The sequence below is a fragment of the Hevea brasiliensis genome, chromosome 14, assembly GCF_030052815.1.
Source record: "Hevea brasiliensis isolate MT/VB/25A 57/8 chromosome 14, ASM3005281v1, whole genome shotgun sequence".
In the NCBI taxonomy this organism is placed as follows: Eukaryota; Viridiplantae; Streptophyta; class Magnoliopsida; order Malpighiales; family Euphorbiaceae; genus Hevea; species Hevea brasiliensis.
The window spans coordinates 86,548,759-86,570,395 of NC_079506.1; the positions used below are offsets into that span (position 1 = coordinate 86,548,759).

The 21,637-nt window shown below is 35.0% G+C and overlaps 2 protein-coding genes and 1 non-coding gene across 3 annotated transcripts; all 3 read left to right on the forward strand.

Moving 5' to 3' along the window:
• Nucleotides 1–2,200: 2,200 nt before the first annotated feature.
• On the forward strand, nucleotides 2,201–8,709 carry LOC131173057 (receptor-like protein Cf-9). The gene is made up of 3 exons (XM_058134709.1): nucleotides 2,201–3,175; nucleotides 7,477–7,564; nucleotides 8,514–8,709. Exons 1-3 carry the CDS (start codon nucleotides 2,242–2,244, stop codon nucleotides 8,707–8,709), a joined length of 1,218 nt encoding a protein of 405 aa, XP_057990692.1. The 5' UTR covers nucleotides 2,201–2,241.
• A 6,391-nt stretch (nucleotides 8,710–15,100) lies between these two features.
• Nucleotides 15,101–15,207, forward strand: LOC131173557 (small nucleolar RNA R71). Its single transcript, XR_009143873.1, has one exon. It is a non-coding gene; the product is annotated as a small nucleolar RNA R71 (small nucleolar RNA).
• A 2,673-nt stretch (nucleotides 15,208–17,880) lies between these two features.
• LOC131172573 (receptor-like protein 9DC3) lies at nucleotides 17,881–20,074 on the forward strand. Its single transcript, XM_058133678.1, has 2 exons — nucleotides 17,881–19,555; nucleotides 19,793–20,074. Exon 1 carries the CDS (start codon nucleotides 18,250–18,252, stop codon nucleotides 19,507–19,509), a length of 1,260 nt encoding a protein of 419 aa, XP_057989661.1. The 5' UTR covers nucleotides 17,881–18,249; the 3' UTR covers nucleotides 19,510–19,555; nucleotides 19,793–20,074.
• Nucleotides 20,075–21,637: the final 1,563 nt, after the last annotated feature.

Here is a 21,637-nt window from a genome sequence, read left to right on the forward strand (position 1 = left end):
TGAAATTTAGATTTTAAATATTTAATTTAAAATTTAGAATTTAAAATTCATAAATTTAAAAGATTTATTGTTTTGTTTAGCTAATTAAAAAATTTTATAAAAATAACTAAAAGTTGTGATATTATGTGAAACTAATATATTTGATTATAGTGAGATAGAATTAAAATAATAAGGTAAAAATAGTTATTTTAAATCTTTAGTTTTTGACCTCATCATGAATACATGAAACTAATATTTTACTCGTGTATTGCACAAAAAATTTTTATTATTTTAATAATATAAATTTATATGTATTTTTGTGTTTTATATTTTTATAATTTTATGATAAAATTTTTAATTAATTATAATTTTATTTTAAGCGTAAATAAATAAATAAGTTGATTAATATATTATTTTTAAATTGTGATTAGTAGCCAGCAATGATTCTTTTACAGGGACATCTATTTGTTGAAATACAATATACACTTATTCTCGTAAATAGATGAAATTTGACAAACCATTTGTCAAATATAAACATCAAGATTTTCAAAAAAATAAAAATAAAAATATAATTATATAAAGAATAATTAAATTACCGAAATAATAATGTGAAAAGAGAGAGATTTTACTATATTAAATATCTAACAGAAGCGAGGAATGAATTTTTTTTCTGGTATTAATAAATTTTATTAAATTTTAAAATTTAAAATTTAATAAATAATAAATTATTTGTATTTTTTTAATTAGTTCAAATATACTTATTATCGGATAAAAAAAAAGCAAGATTAATGTTCAATATCACTTTTTAATCTAAATTTTAAAAATTAAAAAGATAAATTGACCTAAATGAATTTCAAATAATTCGTTATATGTATATTTTTATTTGTATATCAATTAATCAATATCATTTGTCATACAGCATATCAATTAATCGATATCATTTGATAAATGGCATTATTGGCTTGTATAAAGCAGCGAAACATAATGACAATTGGGTGACAAGTGGCATAATTTTAAGTTAATTACTTAAACAGACGGCATTAATTTGTAAACTTTTGTGTATGTTTTATATTAATTTGGATAAAATTCATTTTCATTTAGAATCTTTAAATATTGTATTTAGTCTAAATCTAAATCTATAGGATCAAATTCCTTAATCTAAACATAGTATTAAATTATTTAACATATCCATAGAAGTATTTAAAGTTTAGTTTGAATATAAATTTATGAAAAATTATATATATATATATATATATATGAATATGATGAACACAATTTTTTCATCATCATGACATAAATTATATATGTACTATTTACGTAAGTGTAATGTAACACATTATGAAAGTTTTCAATGTGAATACGACTTTTAATTGTCTAACCGAATACACACAATATGAATATAATCTTATTCAAACCCTCCACACAATTTTCAAAAGTCATTGTCTTGTCTTTAAGAGGAAAATAGAAAGAGGAGTAGAAACAAAGGGCTTGTGCCTTGGGCTGGGTCTTGTCTAATTATTTATATGATTTGATTTGATACTGAGTCGCTTAAATTGAGCTAATTAGATTTAATTTTAGTCTAAAATTAAATTAATGAAAAAATATATTTTTTAAAAAATAAATATTTTAACCTGAAGATAACATATATATATTATTTTGAGATATTCTTTATATAGCAATTTTATAAAAATTAAAAAAAAAAGAGTAAAATAATTAGTTTATTTAAACTCTTCTTCATAATATATGGTACACTGAAAGATATCTATTGGCGATGATTTAAACTCATATATATATATATATATATATATATATATATATATATATATATATATATATATATATATATATATATATATATATATATATATATATATATATATATATATATATATATATATTAGCAATTTTACTAATTAAAATCAATTTACTTCTTAAATTTTTGTCAATATCTAATCAGGACTAATTATTGGGCCTAATGAGAACACGATTTTTATTTTTTGGTTAATGATAAAACTTATTCTTCTAATAAAAAAATTAACTGTCAAATCAAAGTTATAAAAATTAAAATTCCTAATAATAAACGAACCCACACGATATTCATTTTACACTAGGAATGTCATATTGCGGATCAAAATTTCTTGTGAAACACTGATATTTAAATATTCTATATGAGTCAAGTCATTGTCTTGTGAGATTATAAATGGCAATGCTTGTGCTCATATTTCTCATCTCCACTTCCACTTCAAAATTCCTTCAAAGAAAATGGGTTGGCTTGCTCACTTTCTCAGCTTCCTTTTGTTTCACTTGCATTTTCATGCTTCATCTTTTTCTTTCAATTCCTCATCTTCAGCAATGCTTTGTCAACATGACCAGAGTCTTGCCTTGCTCCAATTCAAGAAAACCTTTTCCATTACAAGTGATGCCTCTACCTGGGAATGGGATTCCTCTTACCCCAAGCCTTCTCCCAAGATAGAATCTTGGAAAGAGGGCACAGATTGCTGCTCGTGGGATGGGATCACCTGTGACTTAGAAACAGGTAATGTAATTGGCCTTCACCTTTCTAATAGCTTGCTCTATGGTCCCATCTATTCTAACAATCCTCTTTTCTTCCTTTATCATCTCCAAAGCCTCGACCTCTCCTACAATGATTTCAACAATTCTCACCTTTCACCTCAGTTTGGCCAGTTTTTGAATTTAACGTATCTTAACCTTAGCTCTTCTAATTTTGGGGGCGAATTCCCTTTCGAAATTTCTTATTTGTCAGGTTTGGTGTCTCTTGATCTTTCTTGGAACCATTTTTTGATTCTAGAAACCACTATTTTCAACAAGCTTGCTCAAAACCTAACCCAATTGCAAGAATTGGACTTGACTTTTGTAAACATGTCTTTGGTCGCGCCTAGTTCCTTGATGAATTTGTCTTCTTCTTTAACATATCTCAAACTTAGGTATTGTGGATTGCACGGAAAAATTCCAGATATCAGTCATCTATCCAAATTGTTTACACTTCATCTGTCTCGGAATTTTGGTTTTGATTATTATGGTGGTTTGAGTATAGAACCAATGATTTTTGAAAAGCTTGTTAGAAATCTAACCATGGTAAGAGACCTTGACTTGAGCATAGTAAACATGTCCATAGTTGCACCTAGTTCTTTGATGAATCTCTCTTCTTCTTTGTCATCACTTGCTCTCGAGTTTTGTGAATTGCAAGGGAAATTTGATGTGGCCCAACCGCAAGTGCACGGGTCGTACAAGTAATATAGAAAAGATATCGTTCCCACGAGGAGTTGTGTTAATGATTGAATTTTTGATATAAAAAGTTGACTAAATTGAACTATTTTTGAAATTAAAGCAATAGATTGAATGGGTATTGGAGTATGAAATTTATATGTGCAAAATCAATAATCAATTCAACTATGTAATGATTTAACTAAATTTGCATCAAATTAAAATAAAGCAAATTCAAATATGGCAATATTCAAAATGGCAAGTAATTAAATTCGATTAGAAATTAACAATGATAAAAAGGCGATTCCGGAGTTCGGGATTTCATATTCAAGCTATTTTGGGATTTCAAATTGGTTATCCAATCTTGTGGAACTTACGGGTTTTAAGGAGATTAATTCTTAAATCCTTTGAATACCCTTTCGAGTGAGACAAAGAGTGCCTTAATCAATCTAATCCTACTTTCGTGGAGTCAGAGTTAATTAAGACCCATTAGGTTCTTTAATTAATCTGTGAATCCTCTTAATCCTTAGCCTATTTCTAGGTCTAAGTTAATTAAGTCCAATTTCTTGATTATCTATCACAGGGCCTTCTCCTTTCGGTGCCTCAACCATGGATTAAGAACATCACTTAATGGGATCCTACACTAAGCATGTCATTAAGCACACAAGAAATGAATAAAACTCATTAAGACCACAAAATATGGATTACCCAATCAAAATCCACAAAACATCTCAAATATTACAACCCTTACTCCAGAATCTAAGGTAAACTACTCACTATCCATAATGTTTACAAGAAATTCTGAATTTATGAGGAAATAAAGCTTTAATCTAAGCAAAGAAACAAGAAACTAAACACTAGAAATGTAGGAAAAATGTAAGAAAAGAAAGAAATCTCCAAATCTGATTGGGAATGGTGTGGAAGCTGAATGTGACCCTTCAGCTGCTGCCTCTCCTCTTCCTTTCCTTTTCTGCTTCTTCTCCTTTCTTCCTCCCTTCTAAAATGGGAAATGGGGCTATTTATAGCAATTTCTGACATGGAGCCCTAAAATGGTGTGTTTTAGGAGGAGTTTTCTGAGGGAATCTTCTGCCAGCTCATTAGTGAAACCTTTGTGGGACTGCATAAGTTATGCAGTCCCTTATGCAGTTTTCGGCTGTTTCTGGTTCACTTATGCGAAACTGCATGACTTGGCGCATAGGTTATGCACATTTCCGTGAGATTGCATAAGGGAGGCGTGAATCTGCATAAGCTATGCACTCTCCTTATGCACAATTCGGCAGGTGTTGGAATAGTGTTTCTTCTCCTCATGCGGATCTACATAGCTTATGCGGCAAGTTATGCGCAATTTGATCAATGCATATTTCAACTTGAAAACTTGTTTTTGACATCTTTGGCTGTAGAAGTCACTCCTCAATGGAAAAATTTCTTTTCAGTCCTTCAAAAACACCATTTTTCCTACAAAACAAAGTAAAAATTACAAATTAATCCAAAATTGACAATTATGAAAAACTAACTAAATAACTAATGAAATTAGCTAAAAGTGACTAATAATCAAATAAAATGGCTATGAAATTAAGCCTAAATGATTATGCAAAATGTATGCATCAAATACCCCCAAACTCAAGCTTTTGCTTGTCCTCAAGCAAACTTTAAAATGTGATGCAAAATTTTTAGGGGTGCCTTATCCAAAGAGCTATGAAAATCACCTGTTAAAGTGACTTAACACACCTTTAGCCATACCAACAATCCATATACCCATCCTTCAAAATGCAAAGAATCTAGTGCTTATCCAAGCTTTCACCGCTTAGCCATCAAGTCAATTATCATTCAAAATTCCCAAACCAACCAATCAAAAGAGAGAGTCATGCTCAAAAGAAATTCTAGGACAATCAATAGTCAAAGTGTCTCTATATGGAATGATGGAATTGAATGAATGAATGAATAGTTTTCCAATCCCATAGGCAAATTCCCTACTCCCATCTCCACTAATGTAGCAAGTACTATCAAGAGATCAAAGGTCTTTTTAGGGATATAATGGGGCCATGGGGTTCAAAATGAGACTAAGAAGAAAGATGGGCAAAAAGGATTCAAAGCATGAGAATATTTTCAATCTTGACAACATAAGGTGCACTTCTTATTTTATTATATTTTTTTCTTTTTCTCTTTTTTTATATATATGGAGGAGAGAAATACACAATGAGAATTGTCAAGTGCTTAGCATAGTTTACAAAACACATAAAAATGGAGGGACATTTTGATACTTTAAACTTGTATCTTGCATTTTCTTTTGATGATTGTCCCTAAAAATGCCACCCCCAAACTCATTCCTTTTAATACTTTGGGTGGATTTCTTTCAATTTGAATGACAATAATGAAAGGTATATATACTAGCACTTTTACAAGATGACAAGCACTTCTTCTCCCTTTTATTGTATATTTTTTTCTTTTTTTTATTTTTTTTATTTTATTTTTTAGAAAGTGTACCTAATATTCAATTATCCTCATGAAAAGGGTTGGAGTGTTTGGTTCATTGGCTAGGTAGCAATAAGGGTTTTAAGGAAAATTAGGAATAAAAAAAGCTCAAAGGGGGTTTGCAAGTGTCAATTTTAATTAGGAAAAGAAAAGGGCCAAAGGTTTAAAATGAGGAGGTTTAAATCAAAGAATGCCTAATCATCTCTCTTTTCAAGTACAAGCTGGTATTTCGCCTTGAAAGGTTTAGAAAATTTGTTCTAGGATTGGTGAGACATCATTTGACTACCTTATATCCAATAACTCCCTCTAAACACTCCAATCTCTAAAGGACTAGTTGGGTGGCTTTTTGGCTAAGAAGATATAGGCAAGGGATAGACACTTTAAAACCTTGCACCTCTTAGGAAACTTTCAATCCACAAACCCAACTAAAGGTAAGTCAAATCACTCTCATAGATAACTTTTCAATACTCAAGGGATTTAGCAAAAGATTTTAATGCATGATGCATGATTCCTAAAAATGAGCAATGCATTAACTAAATGGAGTGAATCTATTTGTATATTTGTGTGCAATGTGTACAATTCTAAGTGGTGTATAATGTGTGTGTAAATGTGTAATGTATATGTATGTATGGATGTATATGTAAAATATTTACAGTATATGTAAATGGAATGGGATGAGATGCTCTTATACTCAAAATGTGAAAAATGAAGCAAAAATCAAAATGTGCACCCCCAAACTCAAAATTAGACATTGCCCTCAATGTCTCAAGCAGTATATTACCAAAACTCAAAGCAAGTAATAATTACCAGGAATTGTGAAAGTTAAGAGCAAAAAGAAAGAGTTACCTGGTATAGAGCAGATGAGAATTCAAGATATAAAGGGATGCATAAGAAGCTGCACAGGTTATGCAGAGTAAAGTGCTGTCCAGAACATGTGCATAAGTAGGGTGCATAAGCCGTGCGGTTCTGCATAAGTGGCAATAAGGGCTGCATAGGCTATGCAGGACATTTGCATAAGGGGATTACACCCTGTGCAGTTCTGCATAAGTGGCATAAAGGGCTGCACAGGCTATGCAAAATATTTGCATAAGGGAATTCACACTGCGGCAAGATATTCAAAAGTCACTGCATGATGATTAGCAAGGAAAAAAATGTGCAACCACCAGTAGAAGCATGCAAAAATATACAATGTATGGACAATTATGCACAAAAGGACAGTAAAGGCAATGAAAATCAATGAAAAACTAATGTAATTGCCATCCAATAGAACTTTAAGAAAAACAGAATTCAAAACAAACTATAATTGTTTGAACATATTTACAAAGAAAAAGTCTTACAAGTTTGAACAAAAGTAAAACAAAAACTAATCTAGTTCTATTGTTTTGCCCTTGTCCATAGATGTTGCTAAGGGGCTGGTTGCATCTGGCTGCTGTCGAAATGATGGTGCTGGAGGAGGTGATGGAGGTGGAGGTGACATTCCCAGAAAAATCATGAGTTTCTTCATCATCTCCTTCAATTCTTTTTGCTTGTCCCTGGTTTCCATGACAAGGTCAAATAGGTGATCATGACGATCCTTGAGGGTATCAAGACTAGTGTCAAGCTTCCTATCCACAAAGTATATATCATCACTAAGCCTTTCAAGATAGGTGAATAAGGCTTTAGTGTTGAATGCAGGAGGGGCTGTGGATGAGGAGGGTTCAGCTGTAGGAGGTGTGGGCTGTGCAGAAGCTGCTGGGGTGTCCTGTGCAGATTGAGGGGGTGGGGTAGGTTCAGTAGAATGCTGTGGGACTGATGGGACAGGTTGGGCTTCTGGTTGTGCAATGGGTTCAGTTTCTGTTGCTGGTTGTGCAATGTCAGAATGTGGCAGGTTGAATCCTGTTTTGGATAGGTGTGTAGCATCAAAATATAAGGTGTCTACAAGTGCTGGTATTGGATGCTCTTCAGGATTAAAACCAAAATGCTTGGCTATGACAGTTATGAGCCCACCCAAGACAATGTCACCTATGGATTTAGTGGCAATATGCAACACATGCTCACAAAAGAAATAACCAGGAGAAACCTTGACCTTGTGAAAAGCACACCATAACATGAATAATTCAGATTTCCCCACAGCACCAGAACTAGTCCCTCTGCCCAAAATAGTGCTAGCAATCAGTCTATGAATAAACCTAAGTGCAGGGTCAAGTATTTGAGAGGTTTTTGATCTGCCAGCAGAAAAAGTCTGAGGTTGGTTTGTGATAATTCTCCAAAATTGAGCAGCATTCCAAATACCCTTGTTTGCTACCTCTACCCCTGTATATGGCACTCTAAATAGCCCATCAATTGCAAAACCAAGAATGCTATGAAATTGATCCAATGATAACTCTCTATTTTGCCCCAAACATCTAAATTTCATAGTTGGCTTAAAATCTACATCATGCAATTTCAGGGTGGCAGAGAATGAGGAGATAAATTCCAAAACTAAAGCTGGATAAACAATTTCTTGCTTGTGCACAAATTCCATCCAACCCATACCATCAAGATAGGCAACCACATTGTCAAATAAACCAAGTGATTGGAGAGAGTCTGCAGAAATATACCTAGTGGGTTGCACCCTCCTTTCCTTAAGTCTCTTAAAGGTTGCCTTGTGAGTTGTATCCTGAAGGGGCCAGGGTAATTTTGATACCTGGGATGCTACTGATGTTTGCTTTTTGCTGGAAGAGGGTGTGGAGGCTGAATTTTTTGGATTTTTGGGTGGAGGCTCTGACATTGGGGTGGTGGGTGGTTCTTTGCGTTTTGAGAGAGGAGGTACAGAAGCAATGGGTCGCGTAGATTTCGACCTAATTTTCCGCTTGTAGGTGGCTGTGGAAAGTGGTGGAGGTGTCTCTTGTGGAGGGGAATCGGGGTTGGGAGGTCGCATTAACAATGGCGAAACTTGGAGAGGAGAAGTTTGAGGGGAATGGGGGGGCGACTCCATTGGTTCCCGATAGTGAGGATGGAGGAGATGAGGGCGGAAATGAAAAATGTAGGGAGAAATTAGGGTTTATGCGTTGAAAATGCGAGTGGAGAAGAAGGGGGGAAAATGCCGGGAGAAATGGAAGTGGAAGGACAGTCGTGAACAGAAGAGTCGGGAAGTGGAGGTGGGAAAAAAATGGTTGCCGAAAAGAAATTTGATTTGAACAGGGTTTGTGTAAAAACTGCATAAGTGAAAGTGAGTGTGCATAACTTATGCACTCTCTTATGCATGGTTCGGTGGGTGATAAAAAAATGAGAAAATCTGATTATGCAAGAGTGCATAGCTTATGCGCTAACTTATGCACGTTTCAGCCTGTTTTGGATTTCAGAGAAGTAGGTCATGCGGAAGTGCATAAGTCATGCACTCCCTTTATGCACCTCTCGGCAGATTTTGGTTTTTGGAAAGTGTGGTCATGCAGTTGTGCATAAGCTATGCACTCTGCTTATGCACCTCTCGGCAGGTTTTGAAATTTTGGGTTGGTGGTCATGCGGAAGTGCATAAGTCATGCACTCTGCTTATGCACCTCTCGGTAGGTTTTGATTTTTGGAGAGTTCGGTCATGCAGAAGTGCATAAGTCATGCACTCCCCTTATGCAGATCTCGGCAGAGAGAGAAAATGCAGGATTTGAAGTCATGCAAAAGTGCATAAGTCATGCACACACTTATGCAAGTCTCGGTAGGTTTGAAATTTGACAAAAATGTGGCTATGCAGAGTTGCATAAGCTATGCACCTCCTTATGCAGTTTGCAACAGGTATGAAAATGACAAGAATTGTGGTTATGCAGGATTGCATAAGCTATGCATTCTGCTTATGCACAATTCAACAAGATTGAGATTACAATGGAAAATGATTTGCAAGTGTGAAAAATACCCTAGAATGAAGAAATATAATTCTATGAAGCACAAATCATGAGAAATTGTCATCAAAAACACATCAGTATATACAAAGTCCATCAAAATTGCATCACACATGCTTGTAAAAGTGAATCCTGCATAAAAGGCATTTGTGACCCATGCCATTTTGACTGAACTTCTGCAAATCAACCTTTAGCACATAAAACTCAATGAAATCTGTATAAAGTTGCATTTATCCATAAATGAGAATGGACTCCCCAAGTCATGCCAAGAAAATGCAGCATATCCACCTTGAATCCCACAACCCAAATAAGTTCAAAACTGCAAAAATGACTCACTTACCACCATATTAACATTATAAGCACAAAAACTTAAAAGTTACACACCCAACCTCACTAAGAACATAAGTTATCTGCTGCAGACCCCCTCTTTGCTGCAGATTACATTTTTCCTCTGCATAAACCAGATAATAGCCCCTGCACAAGTTATGCAGTAAAAATCAATCAATTTGTAGGAGATTTAAAGAACATAATTTCAGGTTAAGGGTCACTCCCCAGCAGTTCACCAACCTTCCTCCATTGAAATACATCTATAAGGGACAAGATTCAACAATGTCAAAAAATGAATTTGGGGAGATTTAAGATAAAAACAAAAGCAATGAAAGTAAAAGTAAATCAGCAAAAGCAAAATAAAAGGACTTGGGATGCCTCCCAAGAGGGCTAATTTATAGTCCTTAGCTGGACTTTTCATGAATTTCACTCAAAAGAGGTGAGGGATTGGAGAGCTTCTAACAGCTTGCTCCCTTTATTGGGTCTCCAGTTATGTAATGTTTCAATCTATGCCCATTGACCTTAAAATTCCCAGATTTTTCACTCCAAATTTCAATTGCTCCATAAGGGAAAACCTTAGAAACTCTATATGGACCAGTCCACCTTGATTTAAGTTTTCCAGGGAACAATTTCAATCTTGAGTTGAACAACAAAACTGAATCACCTTCTTTGAATTCCTTTTTCCTAAGATGCTTATCATGCCAAACTTTAGTTCTTTCTTTGTAAATACGGGCACTTTCATAAGCATCCATCCTCAATTCTTCAAGCTCATTAAGTTGCAATAGTCTCTTTTCACCAGCTTGCTTAAGATCAAAATTCAAGGTCTGAATGGCCCAATATGCTCTATGTTCTAGCTCCACAGGTAAATGACAAGACTTACCATACACCAACCTAAAGGGAGTAGTTCCTATAGGGGTTTTGTAGGCAGTCCTATATGCCCATAAAGCATCATCTAGTTTGATAGACCAATCTTTCCGAGAATTGTTCACTATTTTCTCCAAGATATGTTTGAGCTCTCTGTTAGAAATTTCAACTTGTCCTGAAGTTTGAGGGTGGTATGGGGTAGCTATCTTGTGCACTACACCATACTTCCTCATTAAGCTCTCAAATTGCTTATTGCAAAAATGGGAACCACAATCACTAATTATAGCCCTAGGAGCTCCAAATCTACTCAAGACAAATTTCTTCAAGAATTTCACTACTACTCTAGCATCATTAGTTGGAGTTGCAATAGCTTCCACCCACTTTGACACATAGTCAACTCCAACTAGGATGTATTTATTACCAAATGAAGGAGGAAATGGCCCCATAAAATATATTCCCCAAACATCGAATAATTCCACTTCAAGAATATCATTTAGGGGCATTTGATCTCTTTTTGACAAATTTCCACTCCTTTGACATTTATCACATTCCAACACAAATTTCCTCACATCCTTAAAAAGATTTGGCCAAAAGAAACCAGCTTACAAAATTTTACTAGCTGTTTTAGAGATTCCAAAATGTCCTCCATAATCAGAAGCATGGCAATGATGCATAATACTCTGTGTCTCATCATCAGGAATACATCTTCTTATTAAACCATCACAGCATCTCCTAAAGAGTAAAGGATCATCCCATCCATAAAACTTCACCTCATGCAAAAACTTTTTCTTTTGTTGCCATGTCATACCTAGAGGTAAAACTCAACAAGATAGATAATTCACAAAGTCTGCATACCAAGGTAGTTTAGCAACAAGAGAGAAAAGTTGTTCATCCAAGAAAAACTCATCAATAGGGATTTCATCCAATTCTTCATCATCCAATTTCAACCTACTAAGATTATCAGCAACTACATTTTCAGCTCCCTTCTTATCTCTAATCTCCAAATCAAACTCTGTAGCATCAGAATCCACCTAATGAGCCTAGGTTTAGCCTCTTTTTTACGGAGCAAATACCTGATGGCTGCATGATCTGAAAATATAACCACCTTTGAGTCAATAATGTAAGGTCTGAACTTTTCCAATGCAAAGACAATTGCTAATAATTCCTTTTCAGTTGTTGCATAATTTGTTTGAGCCTCATCTAGTGTTCTACTAGCATAATAAATAGCATAAGCCTTTTTGTCCTTTCTTTGACCAAGAACAGCTCTAATTGCATAGTTGCTAGCATCACACATAATTTCAAAAGGTAGGCTCCAATCAGGTGGTTGCATGATTGGTGCAGTGATAAGAGCTTGCTTCAACCTGCAAAAGGCATCCAAACACTCTTGGTCAAATACAAATGGTATGTCATGACTTAACAAATTAGACAAAGGTTTAGCTATTTTAGAAAAATCCTTGATAAAGCGTCTGTAGAACCCGGCATGTCCTAGAAAACTTTGAATTCCTTTGACATTGGTAGGAGGCGCCATCTTCTCTATCACTTCAACCTTGGCTTTATCAACCTCTATTCCTCTGTTAGACACCAAATGTCCAAGCACTATCCCTTCCTGAACCATGAAATGACACTTTTACCAGTTTAACACTGTGTCAAGATTCGCACATCGCTGCAAAACTTTAGAAAGGTTAGCCAAGCATATGTCAAATGAAGATCCATAAACAGAAAAATCGTCCATAAAAACCTCCATTATGTCTTCAATGAAATCTGAGAAGATTGCCATGATGCACCTTTGAAAAGTGGCTGGTGCATTACACAACCCAAATGGCATCCTCCTATAAGCAAAGGTTCCATATGGGTAAGTAAAAGTAGTTTTCTCTTGATCATTTGGATGGATAGGGATTTGAAAAAAACCTGAATATCCATCTAAATAGCAAAAATAAGAATGCCTAGCCAGTCTTTCTAACATCTGATCAATGAAGGGAAGTGGAAAATGATCTTTTCTAGTGGCTATATTTAATTTTCTGTAATCTATGCACATTCGCCAACTAGTCACTGTTCTGGTGGGAATTAATTCATTATTTTCATTTTTGACTACTGTCATTCCACCCTTTTTTGGGACAACATGTACTGGGCTCACCCAAGTACTGTCTGAGATAGGATATATGATCCCTGCATCAAGCAACTTCAAAATTTCCTTTTTAACAACTTCTTTCATATTTGGGTTCAACCTCCTCTGATGTTCAATAGATGGCTTACAATTTTCTTCCAAACTGATTCTATGCATGCAAAAGTGTGGGCTTATTCCCTTAATGTCATCTATGGTATATCCTAAGACTTTCCTAAATTGTCTCAACACTCTTAACAACTTATCAGCCTCTAAGGTACTTAAATTTGCATTTACAATTACTGGATAAGTGTTATTGGTGCTAAGAAATTCATACGTGATCTGAGAAGGAAGTTGTTTAAGTTCTACCTTAGGTGCATCTTCTTCCTTGAATGATGGTTGCTTAGATTCTGCTTTTTCCTTTTGTGTGAGTTGAAAAACTGGAGCATAAATGAATGGTGGACTACCCTCTAAGTGTTGAGCATATGCAGCCACATGAGGGTTATCATAGTCTATGCCTCCTCCATGAACCAAACAATTTTCAAGTGGATCTTCTGGATATTTCTTTCTGAAGTGTTCTTCAACCAGCTCATCAATGATATCAACTCTCAAGCAAGTATCAGCTTCAGAATGATGCTTCTTCATAGTGTTATTAATATTGAAAACCAATTGCTCTTCACCAACTCTAAGAGTCAATTTTTCTCCCTTAACATCAATCAATGCTCCTGCTGTAGCTAGAAAGGGTCTTCCCAAGATGATTGGGATATTAGAATCCTCTTCCATGTCCAGGATGACAAAGTCAACAGGTATGTAGAACTTCCCAACCTTCAGAGGCACATTTTCCAAAATCCCTTCAGGATACTTAATTGATCTGTCAGCTAACTGGAGAGAAATGTGGGTTGGCTTAAGATCTCCCATATTGAGCTTCTCATAAATTGAGAGGGGCATAAGGCTAACACTAGCCCCTAAATCACATAAAGCTTTTGTAGAACATGATTCCCCAATGTGGCATGGAATTGAAAAACTCCCTGGATCCTTAAGCTTTGGAGGAAGTTTTCTTTGGAGGATAGCACTACATTCTTCTGTCAAAGCTACAGTTTCATGGTCTTCAAGTTTCCTCTTGTTTGAGAGAATTTCTTTCAAGAATTTTGCATAAGAGGGCATTTGTGAAAGAGCATCAACAAACGGCACATTTATATAAAGCTTCTTCAAAACCTCTAAAAACTTTCCAAATTGCTTATCAAGCTTGGCTTTGTGAAATCTTTGTGGGAAGGGAAGTTGTGGCTTGTAGGGCTCTGGAGGTATATACTTCTCTTCCTTCTCTTCAATTTTCTCTTTACATTTTTCTGCACTCTCTTGTTTTTCACTCTCATCAGTTTCTTTCTCATTTTCTCTCTTCTCACTATTTTCACTCTTTTCATCACTTACAACTTTCCCACTTCTTAAAATAATAGCTTGATATTGCTCTCTTGGGTTTTCCGGTTGACTTAGAAGTTTTCCAAAATACTTGGTACTTGAGGAAGATGCTTGTTGTGCAATCTGATTTTCCAGCATTCTGTTATGTGTTTGCATCTGTTCTAGCTTTGCTTTCATCTCTCTCATCTCCTCATCATGCTTAGTTTGGTTGACAAGAATCTGTTGCAATAAAGCTTCTGTGGTGGAACTTTGTTCTTGCTGTTTTGGTGGAGGATTCATATTTTTCTGCTGAAAATTAGGCAATGGTTGCCTATTTTGCTGATATGGAATTCCTTGTTGCTGTTGTGGTTGAAAATTCTGATTTGGAACTTGACTTTGCTGATTTCCCCATGAAAAATTGGGATGATTCCTCCAATTTGGATTATAAGTTTGAGAGTAAGGATTCCCCATTTGTTTGTTTCCATAATTACCAACATATGCAGCTTGCTCTCCATAGTCTACTCCACAGCTGGTAGTTCCCTCTGCATAAGCAACTTGTTGTGAACTTCCAGATGATGATGATGAACTAACCAACATACTTAAGTCTTCCATCTTCTTAGCCAAAACATTTGTAAGTGCATCAAACTTTGCATTAATCATGTTGAATGGATCAAGGTCGTACATTCCAGCAGCTTGCCTCTTTTGAGTTGGAGCTGGTCCTCTTGGACTACTCCAAAGATGAGTATTCTTTGTAATTTTCTCCAGTAGCTCATAAGCTTCATCTTCATGCTTCATAATAAATTCTCCTCCTGTTTGAGCATCAATAATCCCTCTGATCGCAGGAGTGACATTTGTGTAAAAATTATGGTTTATCATCCATTTTGGAATGGCATGATGTGGGCATTGTCTCTCTAGTTCCTTCCATCTCATCCATGATTCATAAAGAGTTTCATCTTCTCTTGGTCTGAAAGCTGTCATTTGATTCCTCAATTCTTGAGTCTTTCCAGGTGGAAAATATTGTGCAAGAAATGCATCAGTGAGTTGCTCCCAATTTGTAATGGAGTTGTGAGGTAAAGAATCAAGCCAATCCACTGCTCTATCTTTCAAAGAGAATGGGAATAGCTTCAATCTTGCTGCATCATCAGACACTCCAGGTTGTTTTTGCATATCACAAATCATAGCAAACTTCTTCAGATGTGTGTGTGGATTTTCAGAAGGATGTCCCCCAAATTGAGAATTTTGAATCATTTGAAGAACTCCAAAATCCATCTTATAGCTATTTGCATCAATTCTTGGTCTTGCTATGCTCTCTCTCAAGTCATCAAAACGAGGAAAAGCATGATCCATCATACTTCCCGTAGGCACATTAGCATTAACAACTTCTTCACCTTGGGCTGCATTTTCATTGTTACGATCATTTCCAATATTATCACCACCAATTCTGATTCTTTCATCAGCCATGTCTGCTTATAATTCAGTTTCTCTCAAAGCTTCTTTCCTTTTTCTGGTTTCTTTCTTGTTGGCTTTACAAAATTTCTCAATTTCAGGATCAAACAATAAGGATGTGTCACTTGTGCTTCTAGCTCTTCTCATAAAAGATTAAAAGTACCTGAAAAACAACAAACAAACACAAAATGAAAAAATAACAAAGATAAAACTATAAACAACTAAAATAATCAAGAATTCAATCTTAAACAAACAACTCCCCGGCAACGGCGCCAAAAACTTGATGTGGCCCAACCGCAAGTGCACGGGTCGTACAAGTAATATAGAAAAGATATCGTTCCCACGAGGAGTTGTGTTAATGATTGAATTTTTGATATAAAAAGTTGACTAAATTGAACTATTTTTGAAATTAAAGCAATAGATTGAATGGGTATTGGAGTATGAAATTTATATGTGCAAAATCAATAATCAATTCAACTATATAATGATTTAACTAAATTTGCATCAAATTAAAATAAAGCAAATTCAAATATGGCAATATTCAAAATGGCAAGTAATTAAATTCGATTAGAAATTAGCAATGATAAAAAGGCGATTCCGGAGTTCGGGATTTCATATTCAAGCTATTTTGGGATTTCAAATTGGTTATCCAATCTTGTGGAACTTACAGGTTTTAAGGAGATTAATTCTTAAATCCTTTGAATACCCTTTCGAGTGAGACAAAGAGTGCCTTAATCAATCTAATCCTACTTTCGTGGAGTCAGAGTTAATTAAGACCCATTAGGTTCTTTAATTAATCTGTGAATCCTCTTAATCCTTAGCCTATTTCTAGGTCTAAGTTAATTAAGTCCAATTTATTGATTATCTATCACAGGGCCTTCTCTTTTCGGTGCCTCAACCATGGATTAAGAACATCACTTAATGGGATCCTACACTAAGCATGTCATTAAGCACACAAGAAATGAATAAAACTCATTAAGACCACAAAATATGGATTACCCAATCAAAATCCATAAAACATCTCAAATATTACAACCCTTACTCCAGAATCTAAGGTAAACTACTCATTATCCATAATGTTTACAAGATATTCTGAATTTATAAGGAAATAAAGCTTTAATCTAAGCTAAGAAACAAGAAACTAAACACTAGAAATGTAGGAAAAATGTAAGAAAAGAAAGAAATCTCCAAATCTGATTGGGAATGGTGTGGAAGGTGAATGTGACCCTTCAGCTGCTGCCTCTCCTCTTCCTTTCCTTTTCTGCTTCTTCTCCTTTCTTCCTCCCTTCTAAAATGGGAAATGGGGCTATTTATAGCATTTTCTGACATGGAGCCCTAAAATGGTGTGTTTTAGGAGGAGTTTTCTGAGGGAATCTTCTGCCAGCTCATTAATGAAACCTTTGTGGGACTGCATAAGTGGGATACATAAGTTATGCAGTCCCTTATGCAGTTTTCGGCTGTTTCTGGTTCACTTATGCGAAACTGCATGACTTGGCGCATAGGTTATGCACATTTCCGTGAGATTGCATAAGGGAGGCGTGAATCTACATAAGCTATGCACTCTCCTTATGCACAATTCGGCAGGTGTTGGAACAGTGTTTCTTCTCCTCATGTGGATCTGCATAGCTTATGCAGCAAGTTATGCGCAATTTGGTCAATGCATATTTCAACTTGAAAACTTGTTTTTGACATCTTTGGCTGTAGAAGTCACTCCTCAATGGCAAAATTTCTTTTCAATCCTTCAAAAACACCATTTTTCCTACAAAACAAAGTAAAAATTACAAATTAATCCAAAATTGACAATTATGAAAAACTAACAAAATAACTAATAAAATTAGCTAAAAATGACTAATAATCAAATAAAATGGCTATAAAATTAAGCCTAAATGATTATGCAAAATGTATGCATCAAAATTCCCAGACAACATAATTCAACGACTAAACCTCCAATTGCTCTATTTATCGGGCAATGAACATCTCACTGGTTCCTTACCTCAGCATAATTGGACTAACTCGCTCCGCTACTTGGCTCTTTCATGGACAAAAATTCCAGTATATTTAGACTATGATTTTATCGGAAATTTAAAGTCTTTAGAAACTTTGCGTCTCAGGGGCTGCAACTTTAGAGTTTCAAATTTGGAACTGCTAGGTGAGTTGACTCAACTCACTCGGCTGCACCTTTCCGATAATAGTTTCACTGGTCAAATTTCATCCTCATTTGGAAACCTTAAGCAACTCTCTTCATTGGACCTCTCCTATAACAATTTCAATGGTCAGATTCCCTCTTCATTTGAAAACCTTAAACAACTTTGTTTCTTGTACCTCGATAAAAACAATCTCAGTGGTGAAATTCCTAATTATTTTGTCAACTTCACACAACTTTTTGAAGTATCTTTATCAAATAATCGGTTTACAGGCCCCATCCCTTTTCAATTAGGCAGGCTTTCAAGTTTATACTATCTGGATTTGTCCAATAACTTGTTAAATGCAACAATACCACCCTCTCTGTTTTCCCTACCAAAGTTGGAAATTTTAATCCTCAAGAATAATCAGCTCACCGGTCCTTTAGGTTCATTCCCAGACAATCCAATGAGGTATATTGATTTGAGCAATAACAAGTTGCATGGCCCAATTCCAAGTTCAATTTTCAAACTCATGGACTTGAGTGTTCTCATTCTTTCATCCAATAAATTGATAGGAGAAGTCTCTTCTGCAGCTTGCAAGCTAAAATCTCTTCAAATTCTTGACTTGTCAAACAATAGTTTGATTGGCTCCATCCCACAATGTTTGGGAAATTTTAGCAACTATCTTTCAGTGCTGCATTTGGGTATGAACAAGTTCCATGGAACCATCCCTGAAACATTTTCACTAGGTAACAGCTTGAGATATTTAAACTTCAATGGCAATCAGCTGCAAAGGAGAATCCCACCATCCATCTCCAATTGTATAAATTTGGAAATTTTAGATCTTGGAAACAATTATATAGATGACTCATTCCCCCATTTTTTGGAACCTCTTCCGGAGCTGCAAATTCTAATTCTAAAATCCAATAAACTCCATGGTTTGGTGAAAGGGTCCACAACCAATTGTTCGTTCTCAAAGCTGCGAATTTTTGATCTCTCCAGTAACATGTTTAGCGGACCTTTACCTGCGGAGTATTTCAATAATTTCAAAGCAATGATGAATTTTGATGTGAAAATGGAATACATGAGGGATCCAAATAATTCTTATGATTATTCTGTGAGTCTGACACTCAAAGGATTGGAGATTGAGTTGGTGAAAATCCAAACACTTTTTACAACCATTGATTTGGCTGGCAATAAATTCACAGGAAAAATCCCACAGTTGATTGGAAAGCTTAAATCACTTAAGCAACTCAACTTATCTCACAATCAACTCACAGGCAATATTCAACCATCATTGGGGAATTTGAGCAATTTGGAATCACTAGACCTCTCTTCAAATCTTTTTGTTGGAAGGATTCCCATGCAATTGGTAGATTTGACTTTTCTACAGGTATTTCGCGTTTCACACAATCGACTTGAAGGACCCATACCTGAAGGAAATCAATTCAACACATTCGACAACACTTCATACGAGGGAAATTTGGGATTATGTGGATTTCCGCTTGAAAAATGTAACAGCAGGGAGAGCCAACAATCAGCAGCATCAAAAGAAGATGATTCTGAGTCTAAAATTGGATTTGGGTGGAAAGCTGTATTGGCGGGGTATGGATGTGGGTTAATATTTGGTATAGCAATGGGATATGTTGTGTTTAAAACAAGAAATCCTGCATGGTTTGTGAGGATGGTTGAAGGATTTCAAAAGCCAAAAAGGTTCAAAAACTAAGATAGTTCATACAAGAAAAACTTACTAATGGAGTTAGCGTTTTCTGGTAATATTTCATGATATTTCTTGTTTCATAATCTCTGCTTCATATATCAACATAATTTCTTTTTAATTATTCATATTAATTGTTAATCGGTACTATACTTGACCTTATTTTTCTGTTAAGAAGTAGAACTATGAGCTTGTGTCATTATAATTGCAAGTAATTATCCATTTGGCGTAAAATTTATACAGTTTTTATCTCTTTTGTGGTAAATTCTTACTTTGTTTAGCTACATTGCAGCCAAACAGAGATGCAGTCTGAGATGTATTGTGCAGGAAGTCTATGCATAGCAATAGCTGGATCAGAATAGCAGCTCTGGAGTGAGGGACAAATCTGGAGTCAGAATTATAGATTAAAGTTTCTGTTGTTACTTCTTTCTTTCTGTTGTTTTCGTGATAAATAAAGATTTTCCACAATTATATTCCTTGGGAATTGGTGTGGAAACTCTGTATAATCTGATGTTGTAATGTTTAGACTGAGTTCCTTTCAAAATTGGCCTAATGTATGGAAGTTTATCAGTAATCTTTTCTATTTAAATAATAATTAAACATGGCATAACTTAAAAATTAGAAATTAATTATCATTTCATTTATCTAATAATTATCTTTTCTTTCTTTCACTACTTGGGTGGATAGGTTCGAATCAAAACGAAACCATCCCAAGATTTTTGCCTCAACCACTTGTCTTTACAGAAGCAATAAACTATATTATGTGCTTGTACACATTTGGTTGTTTTTGCGAACCCTTCGGGAAGTGATATTCCCAAACATTACACTCATGTCTGGGCTGCGTTCCATTTCCCTTCGGCCTTAATTATATGTTGTTGGTTATTTTTATACATTTCTTTTCAGATTTACACAGTGAGGCTACAGAGCATTAGCAAGTGTCTTGAGTTTGTTGGGCTTGGCATGTTCTTGACAGCCTGTGTAGTTTAAATTGAAGGCTTCAATTGAAAATTGAGAGAGCCCAGACCATGTTTTGTTTAGGGGACAGCACTATAAAAAGACATATTTTTCATCAATTGGAGCCCAGAATACTTTGTTACTTGTGTAATTTGTTAATATTTTACTAATTCTCAATTCCCTCAATTAAGATCAATATATTAATTTTAATACCATACTGTAGTAAACCCTTAGTTTTCTTTATTTGTTATGGTTATGGAGAAGATTAAAGAATTCTAAGTAGTACGAACTCTATACACATTTCTTTATGCATTACAAAGGTTTAAGCAATAGTATAATACCAATTAATTACTTTATTAAATTAAACATTATTTCTCTTCAAAAACATAACTTCATTACAAAACAGCCAATACATGGCTGTATGAAATGAAATAATCAATTGCTTAAACTATATAATAACCAGTATAAATGAGTGAAGTCATTCTTATTAGAATAGACGAGTCAAGAAATTGTTTAAAGGAAAAGAAAGACTAGAAACTAACATATGATAATATGCAAATTCATTCATGGGATTGTAAATAGCAATACTCAAACACATCTTTCTTATGTCAACTTTCAAATTTAGCTTTCCACTTCCACTTCTAAATTTCTCCACGAAAATGGGGAGTCTGCCATGGCTTGCTCACTTTCTCTGCTTCCTTTTGTTTCACTTGCATTTTCAAGCTTCTTCTTCACTATTTTTTTCTTCCAATTCCACTGCTTCAATGTTGTGCCAACATAACCAGAGTCTCGCCTTACTCCAGTTCAAGAAAACCTTTTCCATTTGGAATTCCCTTTATACCAAAACAAAATCTTGGAAAGAGGGCACAGATTGCTGTTGGTGAGATGGGGTCATTTGTGACGTAGGTACAGGTAATTTAATTGGCCTTAACCTTTCTGCCAGCTTGCTCTATGGTACCATCCATTCTAATAATAGTCTTTTCTCCCTTCGTCATCTCCAAAAGCTTGACCTCTCTTTCAATGATTTTAACAACTCTCAAATTGTATCTCAATTTGGCCATCTTTCAAATTTAACATATCTTAGCCGATGTTTCTCGGATTTCGTGGGCCGAATTCCTTTAGAAATTTCTTATCTGTCTAAACTGGTATTTCTTGATCTTTTTGGGAACTATGATTTGATATT